We start from the raw sequence: 20,960 nt of genomic DNA, 5'->3' as shown, positions 1-20,960 counted from the left end.
ACCCCCCCCCCCCCACCCTCAAGAAAATCTAGATCTGCCCCTGGTCTCACTTGATTAAGATTGGTGATACTTAATGTTAAAAAAGCGTCAAATTATTACCAACGCAAACCCGTCTCAACTCAGTAGTTAAAAATTAACTTCAAGATTTAATGCATTTTGAATCTCAAAAAGGTGTGTAGTTTTTATACTTTTTCATAGGTAAGTCTAAACTTAAGTGCCTTCTGTTTGCTGCTGGCTTTGATAACATACCGAACAATTGGTTTTATTTGTGGTTCACATTTTCGATTTGTTGGCTGGCTCTTAGTTACTAAACTTACTTCTCTCTCGTTGGTCAAAGTTAATAAAGATTTGAAAAAGCAAAGTTAATTAAATAGAAAAATTAAGTTGGTTTGCTGAAGTTGATTGAAGAAAAATTATAAATCTAGTTGAGTTAAGCTAGATTAAAAGCGAGTTGACAACATGGCGAGAATGCTTCCAATGTCTGGAGTTCTGTTGGCCATCTGCTTCTCCGGGGCACGTGGCGCGGATTGGACCTTTTCCGGTAAGAAATTCTCGAACCTTTTTTTCATTTAGAACCAAATTTGGTCCAAGTTTGATGTTGAAAGAAGGTAAAATCCCTCATAGGCGAAGGACCGAATGGGCGAAAATAAAAATTAGATTTCAGTATTCCAAAATTTGGGAAGAAACCGTGAAAAGTTAAAATTGCCAGGGTTTTAATATTAATATTAGCCAAACATAAAAAGGGCAGAAATATGCAAAGTTTTCAAATTGTCACTGACCGTCGCCGAATTGGGACAAATTCTAGATTTAAAGAATTTCGTTATAAAAGAAGCAAAATATTGCTTCATTTAATTCCTTTTAGTTGAACGGCAATTGATACATTTTAATAATTGACTTTCGACTGTTTTTGTTTTCGGTCCTTCGCCCATGAGTCTTTCGCTCATTCAATTCTTCGCCCATGAGAATAGCCCCCTTGAAAGAAGCTATAATGAACAGAGATGTTTTTCTTCGTTATCTAGACCAAGAGGCGTGGCTTATTTTACCGACTGATAAAACCTATTCACCTTGGGTACCCAGGACTCCAGAAATTCCTAGAAAAATATTTTTATTAAATCTTCTCTAGTTTATTTGTATTAATTATTTAAATGAGACCAAATTTATATCGTTTTAAAGCTCAGTCAAAGAATGATATAACTAGTGATGCAATATGAGTTTGTAATGGAGGGAGGAAAGGCTGGGTATATTTGTTTCAAGTCATTTTGTGCTCCGGAATAACCATTTTTTTTTGAAATTTCGAGCTAACAGATATATTTTTGCACCCTTCTCAAAATAAATATATATCAGAGCCAAAGGTGGATGTCGTCAAATAATATTCGGCAAAATTAGACAGACAGAATTGAGGGGGTAGAGGGCGGGGCAGACGACACCACACCTCCCTGCTTGGCTTAACATCTGAATAACTTCTTGGCTTAACATCTGAGTGTTTAGCTAGTTGCGCGATTGTTAATCATCATCATCATCGGTTTCATAGCTTTGAATTAAATCAAAGTATCTGAATGTTCTAGCAAAAATATCTCAATTTTTTGTGTAAATTCATGATGGGTAGACTTTAAGTAAGCACTAAATCTTTTTTTCTAGCCACTCCATAGTTTTTTGCTTATGATATTGGCGCTACATGGTTAGTTGCATATCGATTTAAATTTATTTTGATGTTGTTTGTAATGATTTGACGGATAAATATGTTCATCAAGTCATTACAAACATAACCTTGATGGAGAATTTGACATAGAAGCATGTTGATGGAGACGAAATAGATTATGATCTCTGCTCCGAACCTCTGGTTGAATTGGAGAGATCGATTAAGTTTGAGAGATAGAAAGAGAGCTAAGGCACTTTCGCTTACTTTTGGTTTTTGTCTTGTCAAATAGATTCTTTGTTTATTTCATCGTCATCATTTTTTGTTTCAGACCAAAGTGCGTGGACCAACTCTCCGGCGGCCACTGCCAATGGCTGGACGTGCGGCGGGAATAGGCAATCCCCAATCGACATCATCACCAGCGATACCGTACGGGACCCCAACCTAGATGATGGATTCGAGTTTTCGACTGCAATGGGACAGAATATGGCGAACGCTTCCTATACCAATAAGGGATACACTAGTAAGTGGTGATTTGTTCTCTTGTTGACTTTATTTTGCTAGCCGAGATCCAGAGGAGACTGGCGCCCAACCCTGTCAAAATAAGAGCTGGTAAGTGTTATGAGAATGTTCTAGACCACTAAGAATTTGTGTATCTTGAAATGATATTGGAATTTTTTCAGATGTAGAAGTATCCTGTTTCAATTTTGAAACATTTATTTAAAATATTCTAGCGTTGTTATGTAATTAAGTACTATATGATAGAGTGGGCGCTTGAAACTAACCGTGTCCCTTGAGAATCAGACACCTATGGCTGTGAAATCGTTTAATGATAATGATTTTCGCAATTTGGAAAGAAGTCGTAGTTTATTTTCAAACAAATTTTATGTTTTGTTGCTTCGTAAAACCTCCTTCTCGCCATTTTTAGGAGTTTAGACAGATAGTTTTTAGGTGTTTAGACAGGTGTTTCTCGCCATTTTTTAGTGTTACTTTATCAAGGGACCACTCTGTCATAATGGTACCTATAACTATGCAAAAGTGTTTTTGGTACTACTATGATAGAGTGGTCCCTCGAAAAAGCAACTATGATAGACAGATCCCGCATGCATTTCGCATGTTATAATTTTGAAAACTAATTTGAGTATAAATTATTCAATTCAAAAATCTCGCGAAATACGTTGAGTCAGTAACTTTTCAGATTAGAAATTGTAATTACTACATTGTTTATACATTGAAATTTGCTCGCTTCACTTTGTTGTACGGTTTAACAACCATAATTGGGTTGACATATTTGTCATCAAAATCCACTATTGACGTTTTTTTTAATTTTCAACCTTAAAAAGCTGAGGGAGAGGTTTTAGAAGTAACAAATTGTAAAATTTGTTTGAAAATATACTGAGACATCTTTCTGAATTGCGAGATCATAATTATTAAACGATTTGAGAGCTCTATGTGTCTGATTCTCACGGGAACTGATTATTTTCAAGGGACCAGTCTATCATAGTAGACCGTGTTTTTTTAGGCAATACCGTAAAGAAATCTCGCATAGAGCCTAGTATGAAAGTATATTAAAGCCATTTTTACGTTGATTCGTTTTCAACAGATAATTCAGAAAATTTCATTTCTTCTGTGTCTACTATTTGAAAATGTTTTTGGTCTGAGAGCAACCAGATGTTTTTGTTTTTCTGATCACCCGTCTGATTCTTACAACTATTGCTTACATTCATGTTTCAGTCTATACGATCTAATTTTTGATGCCTAAATTTAATTCTCTTTACGGTCTAGTAAAAAAGCAGAAATAACTTGTTTTTCCCTCTTTTTTTCAAAAGAGTTTTGTCACGAATGCTTCGGCGTAGCAAACATTTTCAACGAGCCCAGCAACTGACTATGCTTGTTTACTTACTTACTTTTTCTGCTTGTTAGGTTATATTAGAAACAAATCATTTCCATTGCACTGCTTTTAGCTAACTTTTTTGTATCAAAAGTCGAGTACCTCAGTTGATTGGTTGGGTTGAAATCGAACTTTTCTGTTTGTGAACTTTTCGCAAACTTTCTCAAAATTAACTTTGTACAGCTAACTTGTAATAATTCCCATCCTGAAAAACTTATTGCATGAAATGTTGCACATGCAAAAATATTATATAAACATACTGCAGATCAAAATATTTATTATAATTGATTTTTAAAACACTTATCCGATTTTTTGAAAAAGGAAAGATTTCTGAAAAATGCGAGATATGAAATTGTTTTGCATTCCAAAAGCTCGAGAGTGAATAAAGCAGCCCAAATACAAACCAACCGAAAATGAGCGGAGTATATCAGCCAGACGAAAAAATTGCATCATATGAATGAATTTTGCATACTTTCGTAGCTGTTACATAATTGTTACTTTACTAGTATATAACACTTACGTATTTTCGGCTGGTTGATACTTCGGCTAGGTTATGTACGAACCTGAAAAGTGTTTACACAATCAAAGTGTTGTGTATTCTTACGAAGAGTTTTTTTGTTCTAACCTAAGTCGCAAATAAAAGTGCTCATTTGGTGGCACTTTTGGTATATCTATCTATCTATCTATCTATCTATCTATCTATCTATCTATCTATCTATCTATCTATATATCTATCTATCTATCTATCTATCTATCTATCTATCTATCTATATATCTATCTATCTATCTATATTTATCTATCTATATCTATCTATCTATATCTATCTATCTATCTATCTATCTATCTATCTATCTATCTATCTATCTATACTATAATTAAATACTAGTGACAGCTACCTCCCATGTTTAAGCTCAATAATTTTGCATGGTTAACGAAAGAATTTTTTCATGTTTAAGCTCCTAATTTTTTAACTTTGAATTTGATTTCGACGATTTAGTTCAAAATAATACCGTTGTCAAATGGCTGTCTCCAATCTCTTTATCTTTATCTGGATTTTCTATCTTTTTTTTTTCAATCCATCTTTTTTTTCTGAATAATTGTTCTGAAAAATTTTCACAAAATCACAAAAAACGTTATATCTAGAAAACTACAAAAAATTGAGCAGGCATAATTGGAGGCAAAAAAGTTACTGAAAAATAAATGGCCTTGCGGAAAACTAATTGAAAAATTTCTTAAGCCTTGAAATTTATGATCTAGCTTAAACATGAAAAAATTCTTTCGTTAAACATGCAAAATGATTAACCTTAAACATGGGAGATAGTTGTCACTAGCATTTAAATATAGTATAGATAGATAGATAGATAGATATAGATAGATAGATAGATAGATAGATAGATAGATAGATAGATAGATAGATATATAGATAGATAGATAGATAGATAGATAGATAGATAGATAGATAGATAGATAGGTAGATAGATAGATAGATAGATAGCTAGATAGATAGATTAGATTAATTTTTTTTTCAGAATTTGAAAATTTTTACCCTGTAGTTGGCTGCTGTCAGGGTTATCTCAGTCAGGAGCTGCGACTCTTGCCTCCAAATATGACTGCTCAAATCCTTTAAGTTTTCGAGATATGTCGTTTTTTGTGATTTTTCAAAACATTTTCAAAAAATTAACTTATTTCAAAATTTGAAATTATCCTGTAATTGGGTACTGTCAGGGTACTCTCAGGAGTTTCGATTCTTGTCTCCAAACATGACTGCTCAAATCCTTTAAGTTTTCGAGATATGACTTTTTTTGTGATTTAAAAAAAAAATTCAAAAAATATAGTTTTTTCTTCAATTTGAAATTCGCAACCCTGTAGTTGGGGCTATCGGGGTACTCTCAGGGGACTGCGAACCTTGCCTCCAACTATGACTGCTCAAGTTGCTGTAGTTTTTGAGATATGACGTTATTTATGATTTTTTCAAAAACAGTTTCAAAACCCTGACAGCACCCAACTGCAGCTTAAGGCATTTCAAATTTTTTTTTTGAAATTCCTTTGAAATTCCTTAAGCTGTAGTTGGGTGCTGTCAGGGTTTTCTCAGGAGTTGCAAATCTTACCTTCAAGTATGAATGCTCAATTTCTTTTAGTTTCTGAAATTTGAAGTTTTTTGTGATTTTTTCAAAAATTTTCAGAAAACTCAACTTTGAGTGTTTTTTAATTTGAAATTCCTATCCCTGTAGTTTGGCGCTGCCAGGGTACTTCCAGGATTTGTAACTCTTGCTTCCAAATATGACTACTCAAATACTTTTACTTTTCGAGATTTGACGTTTTCGTGATGACGGAAAAAAGGAATTAAAAAAATATCAAATATGAAATTACCAACCACCATGTAATTAGGTGCTGTCAGAGAAAACTAAAAGCCTGCAGATTTGGTTTCCAATACATGCAGTTTTTCACATTGTCAAAAATTCGAAGCACCGAAGGTGCGTTACACGCTAGTTTCTTTTAAATCATATTTAAGCTTATTCAAGCATAAACAAATTATTGGTATAAATTGCTGCTTTGTTTTTGGCGAGTATTAGGTCTTGTTTGAAAACAAAAATGTATCATAAAAGTTTACGGCGTTTTTTGTTTTATTGCGACGCTCTGGAAAATGTTTGCACTTTTTTGAGAAATTTCAATTTTTCACAAAAAAATACTGTACCGCTTTTCAAAAAAAACAGTACCGGTGGAAAAACTGGCTGCTGTTTTATTTGCCTGCAAATTTTGCTAGTCGGTTTTTCACCTCACGTTCTAGTGGAGGGATTTTTGGCCTGATAATTGTTTTGATTTTTTTAATTTTCTCAAATATTATATGCACATCTGAGATGAAAAGAATCGATAAAAAGAACTATTTATGGGTATCTCCCCTTCTGAAGCGGGTATTCCGTAAATTCGGTAGAAAAAGTTATGGCCTCAAACCAGCCCATTTTTTGACGTTTTGGTTAATTTTAAAACTTTCTGAATTTCCTCAAAAACTACTCTGCCAAATCGGAGACTAAGGGTTAAACCAAGAGAAAGGGCTTAACCATTTTTGTGCGAGTCTTACCTGCGCAAGCAGCTATGCCCTGCGTTTTATAAAGTCCAAATTTAGGGTTTAAACATCATTTATGCGAATTTTCTCTGCGCAAGCAGCTCTGCCCTGTGTTTTGGAAAAGTCCAAACTTAGGGTTTAGCCATAGTTTATGCGAATCTTACCTGCGCAAGGAAAATTATTCCTTACCATTTTAGAAAGTTATTCTGTTTTTGAAAATCAGTTTGCTGATTTTAAAGTTGATATTTCTTTAAAACTAACACGGTGCTTAGATTTTCCCTGCGTAATCTGTTTTAACCTGTTTTTTTGTTGAAAAGCTGATATGGACTGCGGATATATTCTTTTTAAAATTTTTACCGTTTGAGAAACAATTCGCAAAAACAGTTTTGGTCACAATTCGCAAAAACGATAAGCTAAATCTGATTTTAAGGGCTCATTTTAAAAATCAGGAAGTTGAAAGCAGAGCCTATTTCGTTGGTTTACTAGAGAAAAATTAAGGATTTAGGGAAAGTCAAATTTTTCACTCTTTGATCGTTTTTTGGAATTTTTTTTAAACTTTTTTTCAAAACCTACCCATCCAAATCTGAGCTAAAGACTTCAATTGAAAAATCGAGCAGTAGTTTTTTTCTTTAAACGAGCGGTTAATCCCCAACTTAAGCAGTGAAACACTAGGATTTAGCGAAAAGTCCATTTTTCTGAAATTACTCATTTCCGTATCAGTACAATATATGATTAAAAATATTAGAACAGGTAGATCCAGCATTAGCTGGGGCACTAATTTACTTCCAAGCAACCGTTGCGCAGATGCGAGGACGTGAGACTCCTAATCGAGAGATCGGATATTCCAATCCGGAACATTTAAATAGTTAAAAAATTTTTGGTCGAGTTTTTGCTGCATAACATCGGCGATTTGATAGAAACTGCAGCTGCGTTTTTGTTTGCTAGTGTTAGTTAAATTACAAGCGGTTGTAAAGCAGATGTGAGAAATTGAGAAAATCCTAGTCTCGAAAAAAATTTTCAGGTGTATTTATAATCTTTTCCTTATTTCACTTTGTTTTGCCTGCTTACAGCTCTTTTTTGCATTTTCCTCGCTTTTGTGTTTGCCAAGTGCAGCTTCGCCTCTGTGTTGGCAAGTGCATCTTCGCCTCTGTATATTTACAATTAAATTTCGTTTGAGTTTCTTGTTGGTATATAAACCAGCAAAGAATAAACCAGCCGAAGTATCAACCAGCCAAATACGTAAGTGTTATATAATAGTTATGTAACAATTATGTAGCAGTTACGAAAGTTATGCAATTTCCTTTCAAATGATGTAATTTTTCCACTAGCTCATATACTCCGCGCTTTTTCGGTTGGTTTATACTTCGGCTGGTTTATTTACTCTCGAGCTTCTGGAATGCAAAACAATATTTGGGTCTGCAATGGGACCCTATATTGTTTTTGCACGTGTTAATTTTCAATCAATAAAAAATTTAAGATGGGGCATTTTTACAAGTTAGCTGTACTAAAGTCAGTTTTGCGAGAGTTATGAGAGAAATTTGACACCATTACAGACCAATTACGTATAATTTTTGATAACTGTTGTTTTACATCGATGTCTAAATTTATTTTTCGTTCAAGTCTAATTTGCAATCAATCGTACCACACCCCACCCCAACCAAATCGTTTTAGCGGGAGAAAATATGTATTTTTCTTCAGCTAAATTTGAGTATAGCCTAGATTTTTTCAAAGTTCGTTTTTAATATTAATCAATTTTTTTTTCTGATTTTTCAAGTGCAAATGGATAATAATGAATACGACACTTCTCCCCTGACAATCGATGGAGCTGATCTGCCCATAGACCCAAGTGACTACACCTTCCTTCAATTCCACTTTCACTGGGGCACTGCAACGACGCCCGGATCCGAACATCTTATTGATGGCCATAGGTTCATGGCTGAAGTAAGAAAGCTCATTTACAATTACAATTACTTGCAGTAGATAATATGGTGCTATATTAGCAAAGGTGTCTTGTCTGAAATTATCATTTCAGTTCATTTCTGGATTGAAGCGCTTTTATTATACTTTCACAATTGTCCGAACGCTGAAGTCTATCACAAAAGAAAACTTTTTTGTATATCAATTGATTTTTTATATACCACTTGAATAAATGGCAATCACAAACTGGTTTCAACAGAATTGATTAGTCTACAAAACTACATACTGTTTTACGGGTTATGCAACTCTTGAACTACCAAGAATTATTTGATGGCATTATCTAACTATTTTTAAATTAACAATCAAAGCAAATCAAATTTAAGTAGGAACGTGGATTGTAAGAACTAATAAAAATGCCTTACTAAGAACTTACAAAATCTGCCCTATAGTAAGCTTAGATGAATAATAAGGGCAATGATTTAATTGGTGTTGATAAAATTTCTATACATAGCTTGTAATCAGTGTTGATATTTTTTTCCAGGTTCATTTCGTGTTCAAGAGCATTCAGACGGCTCTCACTGACGACAACTCACTGACAGTTCTAGGATTCTTTATCGAAGTAAGTTTTTAAGTATAAAAAAGGGATTTTCACTTATATAGGTCCTAATGATTTTTTGTGTTTTTAAGGAAAAGTTGTCTAGCTCAAATCGAAAAATTCACTCTTAATTTTTTTCCGCTTGACTTTTGGTTCTTACGCTTGCGAGCTTTAGTGTATTACTTCAAACTTTTTTGTACTAATTTAACTCATTGTTGCAACTAAAAGTGTTCATTATTTGGTGGCAAAGTGTTCATTGTTTGGTATACTTTGGTCTGGTGCACTTTTGCTATACTCATGATATGTGCATTGAGTGGAAATTTCATTGCATCTCTTCTCTGCTTTATTTGAGGCTAGTGTTTGTGAGTAATTAAGCGTCCGTGGCTGAGTGGTTAGTGCGTGAGACGCATATTCTCTAGGTCGCTGTAGGTTGCAGATCGAGTCCGAGATGCCCATTTTTTTTAATTCGAAGCCTACTTCTATTTTTCTTATTAAGAGTAATGAACGTAGTGAAGACTCTTACATAGGTCTTGCTGTTTTTTTTTCATTTTTTTTCAGGAAGTCCTTAAATTCTCTAATAACTACAGATTACAGATGTGTATTCATCCATATTTATGTATTTATGAATGCTCTTAGGTGTATGCGCTTTTTGAGCTCAATTGAAAATCATCCGCTGAAAGTGATGTAAATAGCACTTGTAAAGATTTCAGCGCAGATTAAAAGTTTTGCCTATTGGTCCAGTTTTTTTCCATTTTCTGGCTCTTTTTCCTTCACCCCTACATGCAAATTTTGGAAATGTTTTTTGTTAAACTGTCCGCTTGTTACACAAATGGGGAATGGATGGCTTGTGATTTGGTGAGGTGGGGAGGGGAAGCATTATGCAACTCTAGAAGTAGCGTGGGTACACATTCTTTCAATCAATTATTTTTCCGTTTCCTTGAGTTTACTTGCGTTTTTCCACTTCCAGTCATATATTTTTCGGGTTAACAACTAGTTTAACAGAATCGCTTGAATTATTTTATCTTTAGTTCATATGAAATCTAAAGTCTGAGGTAAAGGTGCGCATGTGGCGAGGAGTTAAACGCACCTGCCAGTAAAGTCGTAGATCAATTGTTGGAATCCGGCCAGAACCTGTTTTTTTTTGAGCGGAAAAATTTCCGAGCATTAAAAAACCTCTGGTTATCGGTTTGTTTTTTGTCGGTTTAGCTGCCGCAGAACCGAATTAGTCTCAAATTAAGGCCCTTTTCACTTATTTAGGAAATCATTTCATTTCCTTCTGATTTTGTGCAAATAATTGAGTTTCAAAAGTTCGTGTCAATTTTTTAGCTATTTACTGGTTTGTTGATTTTTTTTGACCCTTGCGATTAGCAACGATGTTGCTATCGTGTTCTGGACTTTTTTCCCGTAAATAACTTTGTTCACAGAATGGTAGTTTCAAAGGGGTTTTAATTTACATGAGTGGATAAAAGTGGGGAATTTAATGCTTTGTAATAATTACGTTTAGCGCCTACAGAGAGTCTCAGTTAGTAGTTTGCGGTACATGCAAGATTTTGTAATGCATTTTTTTGTCACAACTTTTGAATGATTTTCAGTTTATTATGTGTTCGATTAGTTTATATCTATCAGATGATATCTTTGATGCCTATAATTGCCCGACCAACATTTAAGTTTTTTCTAAAACTATTGTTAAAATTATTTTTTAAAGGAGAGTTCTGAACATTAGCAAAGTTTGAAACTATTCGATTTACAGATAAAAGTGATCAATCTTCAATAAGTGGATTAAAATTTTATTGTAAAATAACTTATAATAGTGCTCACAAGTGACTGTTTTTGACCCAAATTTAATTTGATTGTTTTGTAGATTGACGATACGCCGGGCTTCGAACATGGTGGTCAGTGGAAAACGCTTCTGGACGCCATTGAAACTCTGTCACAAGGTTAACCGGCAGTCATTTAGTTAAATAGCCTCCAGTCTATGCTCGGAACAATAAGTTCCTTCGAACGATATCATCAGATTGGCAAATATAATATGTTATCAGTAGCTGATTTAGGGGGGGGGGGGGGGGGGGGGGGCGGTGGCGGACGCCTTTCTCCCCTCTGGGATTTGACCCCCTGCCGACCCTAAGGGTCCCCTTTTGGTATTTTTAAGAAATCCATTTTTGGCCGACCGACTCTAAAATTGTTCTAAAGGCGTCTTTGGCGCCAATATATCCTATTTTTGAGGGGAGCGCGCGCCGAGAAAACGTGATTTTTTGGTCAAAATTTTCCTCCAAAAAGTGCCTAAAAACGCCTTTTTTTGGACTTTTTTTTCAAAATTTTGCCTGCGGCGCAGAAAATTTGGACGAAACAGTGACTAAACAGTGCTTAGGGAGAGCTCAAAAAATTAAATCGCTCGGTCTAAAAAAAGGTCGACAAAAATTTTTCAAATTCGGAATGAAACTACAATCTCCTCGCTAACTGGAGTTTGTTCTTATTTTTTCTAAAGAAATTTTACCGTGAAACTGAGCTCTTCAAGGGGGATGAAAAGGTATCAACGGGGTTGACAACAGCAACAACATAATTTGATTTCTTATGTTTTATTTAGAGGATCAAACGACAGATTACATTGACGCGATAGCCATTTCGGATTTGATTCCTATGTACAACCCTTCGATGAAGAAATTCTACCACTATAATGGTTCTCTCACTACTCCCCCCTGCTATGAAGTTGTCAACTGGTATGTCTTTGAGGACCCTATCTACATCAGCCAAGACCAGGTGAGAACAATACTAGCCCCCCCCCCCCCCCGCTTGTTTAGTTGTTTTTCGTTTTATTATGGCTAAATGTGCAATATTACGTTGTAAAGAAAAAATCGGTTCACAATACTTCTTATGAAGATGTTGTTGTATAAAAAAATAATTTGAGGTTCAATTTAAAATCCTTCAATGAAACAAAGCAATCAACTATTTTCCATTTTTTCTTGTAATGCTTATTAAAACTTGTTTAGTGATACGATAGTGATATGATTGGCGGAAAGTTTCAACTTCACCCCAAATTTATCAGTCTGCTCCGCTGCGGGTTGGGGTGGGGGATGACTGTGGGCCGTGTTTTGAAATCAATCGATTTTTGACTTTCATTGGATCCCTCTTTTTTGACCTTTTTCAGCTTCTATTCTGATTGAATTAGGTTCCAAATCCCAAGAAAACATGCATGAAGTTCCTTATTAGTGACAATGGCTTCCTATTTTCAAAACTAAACTCTTTTTAATATTTTTGGTAATTTAAAAAAATATAATTATAAGGAAGGGTAATTATGATTTTTTATTTTAAAGAGTTTTAAATCTATTAAATGTTCATAGTTTTTGATTTTAATATATTTTCTTTATTTTAGTATGACAAGTTCTTCTTAATACGAAATGCGGATAATGAGATACCCACCAATACTTACAGATTTGCTCAGCCTCTGAATGGAAGGATTGTGCGAAGGACTCAATTGGCAACTGTCTCGAACTCTGCACCAAGCTGGACCTTTGCTAGTGAGATACATTGTATACTTTGTTTTTTATGGACTCAGTAGACGTCCTTCACTTCTCTTATTAATTCTACTGGTGAGAGAAGGAATTTCGGGTCTGTTTCGTTATACGGCCCAAAAATGAAAAACCGCTCGTCAAATTTTTTATTAACCAAAATAACTGTGACAATATACAGAAGTCAAAACAAATAATATTCAACCGTTTTAAGTTTTTATTGAAAGTTTGGGGCGTTATGGTTTGAGACAAAATTGTACAATTTTCATCAAAGTTTAGTTGGTCATTTGATAAAATAGGAATGTTTTCTGCCATTTTTGTTTTTTCGCCGGTTCGGTATAATAATGCTTTCCAGCTTATGTCTCCTCGGCTGGTTTCAGTGTCAACCAATCAGAGTTGAGCATATTCATCTCAATGATTCCTGTTTTCAAAATTGTCAAAAATATCTCTTAATAATGATTTCCAGGTTGCGTCTCGGCTGGTTTCATTGTCAACCAATCAGAATTGAGCATATTCATCTCAATTATTGTCAAAAATATCTATTTTGGGCCGCGTAACGAACGGAACAGACTCGGAGTTTCTATCAATATGCCAATTAGCAACTTCGTTGGTCTATAATGAGTTCATGGGGGAGGGTTCTCATGCTTGAAGGACCGAATGCTTGAGAAATTTCAACCAATCAAAATTGCTAAGCGTTCTAATTGGCTAAATGCCTTTCTCACAAAATTGAAGTCAAATTTAGCAGAAAATGTTTAAAGCTGTACAATTCGTACAGATCTAATATTTTTTTTTATTTATTACTTATTTTCTTAGAGATTTCGCGATTTACTTTGAATTTTTGAACACTCAATTCTGATTGGCTCGAAGTAAGCTTAAATTAATTTCAAGCATTCGGTCCCTCAAGCATGAGGGACGCCACCGAGTTCATGAGCATAAACTAATTTGAATTCCAATTGCTTAGCGATGCGTGAAAAAACTCGATTCTGATTGGGTAAAAATTTGAGGTCTCATTAACATCCTCCCCAGAAAAGTTTTATTGGGAATGATAATAAGTGCTCCAAATTGTTATAAGGTTTTGTCTCATTGCCCGATTAATGGGCCGAATATACCGATTGATTGCTCTTCAATCGCACGGTGAAACGTTCTATTTAACAGAGTCAGATCGTGTATTTGATCCCCTGTCATGGAAATCTTGGTATGCAAGCACAAGCTCTTTCTTGACCTCTAGTTTCAGGCCACAATTACTATCGAATGTGTCTAATTTCTAAGATTTTGTTCAGATCTTCTCATGACAAAACGATCAAAATACGACTCATTTTATAAAAACAAAATTAAGTTCAATTTTGTTTTGTGGTCGGAACTTTCTGTGCAACTTGCGCAGCAACCGGCATCGTTGTTCTGAAAATATTCGGTCTAGCTGTTAGCCAAGATAGCCGGAGTTGCTTGAAACACTATAATAACTGGTTCTAAATTGGAATTGGAATATCAGGGTTTGATAGTGACCATGTAACCTGCCTGCCTGTTCTGCGGATTCCAAATTTTGGAAAAGTTCCGAATTCATTCTGATCTAAAAACGTTCGATCTATATTATTCGTTATCTTTCAGACCAAGCAGCGTGGGTTGGTACTCCGGCGGCCGCTGCCGGTGGCTGGACGTGTAATGGAAACAGGCAATCCCCCATTGACATTGACACAGAGAGCACTGTTCATGATTCAAATCTGGACGTGGGATTCACTTTCGCGGAAGCGCTTGGAATGCCAATCAGCCAGATGGATTTAGCCAACAAAGGATACACATGTAAGTGCTTATACTTATTTGGGTGGTTGCTTCTTCAGGAAAAATTCTGGATGAGGGAGAATTTAAAACTGTTTAGTCCAATTGACCGATGAAATGATGAGCTATTTTGGTGATTCGATGAACCTTATCACTCAACGCCCCAGATCTGCCACAGATAGCTCCAATAAAGAGGACTACGCCTTCTGGCAATATCACTTCCACTGGGGAACAGAGGACGAACCTGGATCGGAACACACTGTCAATGGAAAGAGATTCGCCGCCGAGGTAAGATGGAGTTAAGTAGTGCTGGATATCTGGCTGGACATTTTCCGAATACAGAATTTCAAACGTGTTTTCCTATTTTTAATTCTTAAAAACTACTTTGTAATTAATAAAAAAATCTTTGGCGATTAAAAAAAAACTTATTTTAGAAGCTGGAACTAAAAGAGCTTTTCTCGCCATGTAGAAAAAGTTTTCACTTTTTTACAACTTGAATTTAACGATGTTTAATTAGTAGCTGTTTAAGCGGCTGTATATAGCTTCTCCTGTATGTGAATTCGTTTTCACTTTAAAAAAAAGTTTTTGATCATAATTATGGACGAACTGACAAGCTAAATTGGTCCAAAAAAATCGAAGTATTCATGTTTCCTAGATTTTTATAGAAAGGGTAATTTTTCTGGTAATCGAGACGGTCTGTTTTTTTCTGTCTGTAAGGTTTGAATTAAGCTCGCGCATTGTTGCCGCGTTTTTGCATCTGGAACGTTGCTGTATTAGCCCATTTTTGCAAAAACCAGTGTGTACTCCGTTTTTAAAAAATGTTTAAAGGGAGAGAATAAGGTCACGTGATCAATTTCCGACCATGCTGTCAGTTTTATATCGTTTCTCTTTATCAAAGCAATTTTTTCGTAAATCAATTATATAACCGTTTTTCAATATTTTGCTGCTTTTTAGCTTCAGTGTTTAAACTGAGAACTTGTCTGAGCTATTTTTCATCGAACTAAACAAAGGTTCTTTGGAGAGAAAAACATTCTTGTATTGATTTATAATTTTTTTTTTTTTTCAGCTGCATTTCGTGTTCAAGAGCAAGTCACTTGCACTCGCTACGGACAATTCACTGACCGTTCTAGGATTCTTCATTGAAGTAAGTAGTTATTGTTAACCAATTTGAAATTTTTGCTTATTAAGCGCATTTCGAACGAAGAGTCACTCGGCAGGGCGAGAATTCGTAGTATTCAATCCTTCTCCCCACAAGCACAAAAAAAAAACATTTTGAAACACAGCTCGGAAAAAAACCAAAAAAACGGCTATTTTTTTTTGTTAACCGCTATTTTTGATTAGTTTACTTAAGTTTAGTTTCAAAAAATTCTGTTGAAATTTAGAAATATGATGGAACATTCGTTCCTCGTGGACCATTTGCTGACATAATGAACGAGCTCGGAGAACTCATTGATGCAGGTTTGTTGTCCCTTGTTTTATTGTCTAAATTTCATGTGGTTTCGATTTTTTTTTTTGAAAATTGAAGAAATCAACGGCTACAACAGAGCAGTTCCTTAATAACTGTGCAACAATTGTGTAACAAGCTGATAAACGTTTCAATCTAGAAGCATTTTTTTCTGGCTACATCTACCCTGAAACGAATTATCTACTCGTTTCATTTTACGAAGTCCACTTATGATTAATCCCATTTCGCAAATAAAAATACTCATTTAGTGGCATTTTTGCTGTCATAGAATTTGGCAAATTGATAGCATTTTTTGTATCTGCTTTACTGGTGGCTAGGGTTTGACGTTTGTCAAGCGGCCATGGCGCAGACGTGAGACTATTTATCTCCAGGTCGGGGCTTCGTTTTAGAAACAAGTCGAATGTTTCATTTTTTTAACCTTTTTTCCCCTTTTCCTTATTTTTTTTGTAACCGCTTTAGGACGACTTTTTGCATTTTATTGCTTGTGCTTTTGTTTTAACCATTGCGTTTATTTTATCATTGAACTAATTTTTGGCTGTTTTGTTCACAATCAGAATTTTTTTATATATAAATAATTAGACAAGATAATGAGCAAGCAGTTAAATTGTTTTTAGGCAATCGATTTTTAGAAAACAATGAATTTACTGTATTTTCAAAATTGAGCCATTTTTGACGCGTTTATACATTTTTGAAGAACTGCTAATAGTAAGAGCTTTTCGTGGCCGTGAACAGTTTTTTCAACTGTTTTTTATTGCAAATATATACCTAATAACTTACCTTAGTTTTATCTTCAAATTTTTAAGCTGTTTTTATTTAGTAATATTTTAAAGACCGAATTTTGAATAATTTATCCTGAAGAGAATGAGAACGATGAGCCATAGCAATTTTTTCCAACGTTATCAGGTGTTAAAAATAATTTTATATAGGGTGGTTTTTTATCTGGTTTGAACTGCTCTATTAGGATAACTTCAAACAGTTCATTGATTTCAAGAGAAACCAGTTGGTTTTTTATTACATTTGCGGAGGTTACTGTCAAATTATGATATCTATTTGTTTTCAAATCGAAATCTCTAATAAAAGGTATGCTTTCGCTGTATAGCATTGTATCTTTGTGTCTGTTTTGTTGGTGGCTTGTGTTTGCAGTTTGCTTAGCACGAATGGCGCCGATGCTAGGACTTGTGGCCCCTAGTCGCCATATCCGTGTCCGATTCCGGCCTATAGCATATCTATATTTTTGTCTTTTGCTTTTTTGAACCTTTCGGAGCTAATTTTTGCCGTGTTTTCGCTTGCCTGTGTTTGTTTTTCATATCTTACATCGTTACTTTACGCGCTTAGCCGTAATTAAAAATAGAACAACCATAAAATTTTGAAACAGAGCCGAGTAGTATTTTGATGACCTCTCAAGTTTGTATCACAAACCATATTGGAAACGAATTAGTTTTTGAAGCAAAGCAAACTTGAGAGGTCGTCAAAAATAAATTGCTTATAGGCGTCAGTGTGACGCCTATAACCAAAGTTGACCACTTCTAAAACAGCCTTGATACGAAAAACGTGGAAAAAAACCTGCTGTATCGTCACAAAAAACGCCATGTTGCTTTGAACTCAGTTGCTTTGAACAGAAACATCCTAAAATTGTGTATCATAGAATGCCGCTTCGAATTAAGATAAAATTTTACTACATTCATAGGATCCCACGTTGAATGGGATAATATGTTCGCGCTGACTGACTTGCTGCCGCTGAATGACCCGGAAGTGATGAGCAAATTCTTCCACTACAAAGGATCCCTGACTACGCCACCCTGTCTCGAAGTCGTCAACTGGTATGTCTTCGAAGACCCAATCTACGTCAGCGAAGCACAGGTGAGGTCATTACCAGGAACCTTTGATATTACCAGGAATCTTGGGTATTACCAGGAACCTTGGGTATTACCAGGAACCTTGGGTATTACCAGGAACCTTGGGTATTCCCAGGAACCTTGGGTATTACCAGGAACCTTGGGTATTCCCAGGAACCTTGGGTATTACCAGGAACCTTGGGTTTTACCAGGAACCTAGGGTTCTTTTTTCCTAGAATCCTTTGAAAGTCTTTATAAAAAAATCCTGAAAAACTCCGATTGCTAGCAAAATACCACTATCATATTATGGAGCTAACAAACATAATCAAGTAGTTGATCAGAATTGTAATTCACGCTTGCAGAAAACGGAACGCTTTGAACAAACCGTAAAAAAAGACTGGGACAAATCAGATTTTACTCCCAAACTCAAAAAAAAAAAATTCAACAGCAGGATATTGGCAAGAAAATCATATTGTTCCATTAAAACTCTACATATTCCGCCAAACAACTACTACCAATTTCAAAATACAGCCAGAATAGTCTTGTCTGAAGATATATTATCTGTTATCTATATTATATAGATAGATATAGTGTATCAAAATAATTTGGACTGATATAAATTTCACATTGCTCTTACATTTCATACCTTTAACGTTGCGCAGTAGTCAGTTTCAATGTAAGGGGGGGGGGGTTCTTTTCGGTCACAACTGAGTTTTTTAATTTTGAAATTGCATCATGATTCTCGAATCTGATGGTTTAAATTATTAACAAATATTAACAGCAAAAGAAAATCAAGTTTTTCGTTAATAACAGAAGCTCAATAAACAGTTTGGCAAACTTGGGCCGTAAAACAAAAAAACACGGATGGGGTTAATCAAAAAAGTTTTTGTGACGTTGGACCTTGTAACGAATCCCCCCCCCCCCCCCCCCCCCCCCCCCCCAACATAAAGAAAGATAAAGATTTGAACAGTTAAGCATATACGAATTTGATACGTTGTTAACTATTGCTCTCCTATTGCAATAAGGGGGGACTAGTTAACAAGATCCGCGATGGTTTTGTTCGGTACTATATCTGAGAATACTTCAATTTTAGTTCTCAAGATTCCTAGCTGGAAGGGCACACAATGGTGAATTAATTACTGACACCTACAGGGCTGTTCAACCCCTCAACGACAGAGTGGTCTATCGAACCAAGACTGCCGACTCGAACACTGTGCGAATGGCTATAAGTGCACTGGTAGTTGCACTCTTCGCACGCATTGCACTCTGAGCGTGCGAATGGCGTGAACAAAGCTGAGTAGTGAGAGTGCAAGAGAGAAAAGAGAAATACAAACAGCGGCTGTAAAATAGAATTCGAAATAAAACTAAGCGATTTTTTAATAATTGAAACTGATAGTAAAAAACATAAACGGATACTAATTTTTGATGATTGTGATAACAATAAAATAATGATTCGAAAACAAACGAGAATATCATGCAAACTTTGATTTAATGAACTCTCGCCTTAATTGTCGTTGGATTCTTACTCATTTTTTTCTAGAGATTTCATTATTATCACAGTTCTCTGAGTACGTGGAAAATTTGTCCTAATTGATTTTCAACAGTTTCAAAAGTTAGATGAAAAAATGCGGAAATTTTTAATGATTTATTTTTTTTTTGTTGGTTGGAAATCGATTGTTGCTTTCATTAACTTGATGTGAATTGATTGCTCAATTGTTTGATAAAATTTTGTATTTGTAAATATGGTTTGTTATCTTATTAATCGGCATTAAATTTAACAAATTAATTTTGAATGAAGTTGTTTCAGATGAAAATATTTTGATACTACTGTTTTATTTACAAAAAAATTTCTTTGAAAGGTTTTTTTTAGAAATCAAGTAAGATTTTTTTGTCCAGAATCAACAACCGACAGCGGTAGAATTTAACGCGAAAGCTATCTCTCAGGCTGGGGATCGAACTGTCAGCGTTACCGATGTTTTTCTGTAGCACAGTCGAAGATAGTGTCATACTGCAAAGTTACTTTTTCGCGAAGACATGTTGATAATAATCAGTTTGATAATATTTCAAAAGTTGTTGTGTGAAGTTTTTAGAACCTAAAACTAACTGACATATTTTTTGCTTACTTACAGAGACAGGTTGATTTTGAACATGTTGAATTGAATGGTGGGCAATTTTTTTGTTTATTTTGCATCGTGCAATCAAATGTAGCAACCATTGCGATTAATTATAAGTAGTTGGGGGAGCGTTGTTAAAGTGATTCCATGTCTTCTCTCAAGCGAAAAGTCGGATGTTCGAAGGTCACTATGATCAGTGCTCGTTGCTTGAGGGTTGGTCAACATTACCCAGCCGGGAAAATAGCAAAAAAGTTTCCTGTAGTTCGTATGCAGGGACACAACAACGGAGCTCCGCGAAGAACTGAGGAATTGAACAGCTCGTAAGCCTAACTTATTTGATTTTATACTAAATTTTAAGCTTGTTTGAACAAGTTATCTAGTTATTTATTTATTTTTTGAAATGATATTTTTTGCAAAAAGCATATAAGTTAATCGAAAAAATAGCCTTTTAAGTAAGTTGCTTGCTGTATAGGCCATCAAGTAAACATCATAGGCTATCAAGTTGGTCAATAGTTGCTTTTTTATGAGTTAGCAAATTCGTCTGAGTTAAAATCTTGAACAATTTCCCCTCTCCCCTATTAGAAACTATCTGCCATTAGCCAGGTAAAAAATAAAATACAATAGAAACTATTGTTTTATTAGCTTAGAAACTATTGTTTTAGTAGCTTTTGAGTTGCAAGTGTGAGCAGTTGATCCTTTAAAAGAACATTTAATTCATTTTTTTACTAGAAAAAAGAAATCGGATCAATTTAGGTTATTCTCGGAATCATTTTCTCGGAATCCAAAACGTTCTCGGAATCCAAAATATTCTCGAATCCAAAATATTCTTGGAACCCAAAAAGTTCTCGGAATCCAAAAATTGCACTTGTAATTTCAAGGCAAAGTAGATAATTAATTTTAATCCATTTGATTTTTGAAATCTAGTTGTTTTTTAACCCTACGAGTTTGGAAAATATAGGTGGAATTAAAATTGAAAATTAACTCCAAAATGCTTGACACTTCCGCAAATCGGATTTGATTAATTTTTGCACTACCATATAATATCCTTGTTGCGTGAAACTTCTGAGCATTTTTCCACCCCTCATTCCGAAACTATTTCGCAAGTCACTTGTATCCTAGTTTGCTGTTCATTTTGAAAAATTAAAAATAACTGGACAACTTTA

The 20,960-nt window shown here is 34.9% G+C and overlaps 1 protein-coding gene across 1 annotated transcript; it reads left to right on the top strand.

Annotated features, from left to right (window-relative positions):
- Window positions 1-261: 261 nt before the first annotated feature.
- On the top strand, window positions 262-19,291 carry LOC134855262 (uncharacterized). The gene is made up of 13 exons (XM_063871729.1): window positions 262-541; window positions 1,968-2,159; window positions 8,367-8,533; window positions 9,051-9,128; window positions 10,966-11,041; window positions 11,689-11,861; window positions 12,475-12,619; window positions 14,216-14,407; window positions 14,484-14,671; window positions 15,450-15,527; window positions 15,766-15,841; window positions 17,536-17,708; window positions 18,777-19,291. The coding sequence occupies exons 1-13, from the start codon at window positions 460-462 to the stop codon at window positions 18,951-18,953; spliced, it is 1,797 nt and encodes a 598-aa protein (XP_063727799.1). The 5' UTR covers window positions 262-459; the 3' UTR covers window positions 18,954-19,291.
- Window positions 19,292-20,960: the final 1,669 nt, after the last annotated feature.

This window comes from Symsagittifera roscoffensis, chromosome 10 (assembly GCF_963678635.1).
Source record: "Symsagittifera roscoffensis chromosome 10, txSymRosc1.1, whole genome shotgun sequence".
NCBI lineage: Eukaryota > Metazoa > Xenacoelomorpha > Acoela > Convolutidae > Symsagittifera > Symsagittifera roscoffensis.
This window is presented reverse-complemented; position numbering and strand designations above follow the sequence as displayed.

Excerpts from the sequence above, each read along its gene's own strand:
- LOC134855262 (XM_063871729.1), top strand. The coding sequence starts at position 460 with ATGGCGAGAATGCTTCCAATGTCTGGAGTTCTGTTGGCCATCTGCTTC. Across the intron at positions 11,042-11,688 it reads CATTGAAACTCTGTCACAAG|AGGATCAAACGACAGATTAC; the intron begins GTTAACCGGCAG and ends TGTTTTATTTAG. Across the intron at positions 15,528-15,765 it reads TTCTAGGATTCTTCATTGAA|AAATATGATGGAACATTCGT; the intron begins GTAAGTAGTTAT and ends GTTGAAATTTAG.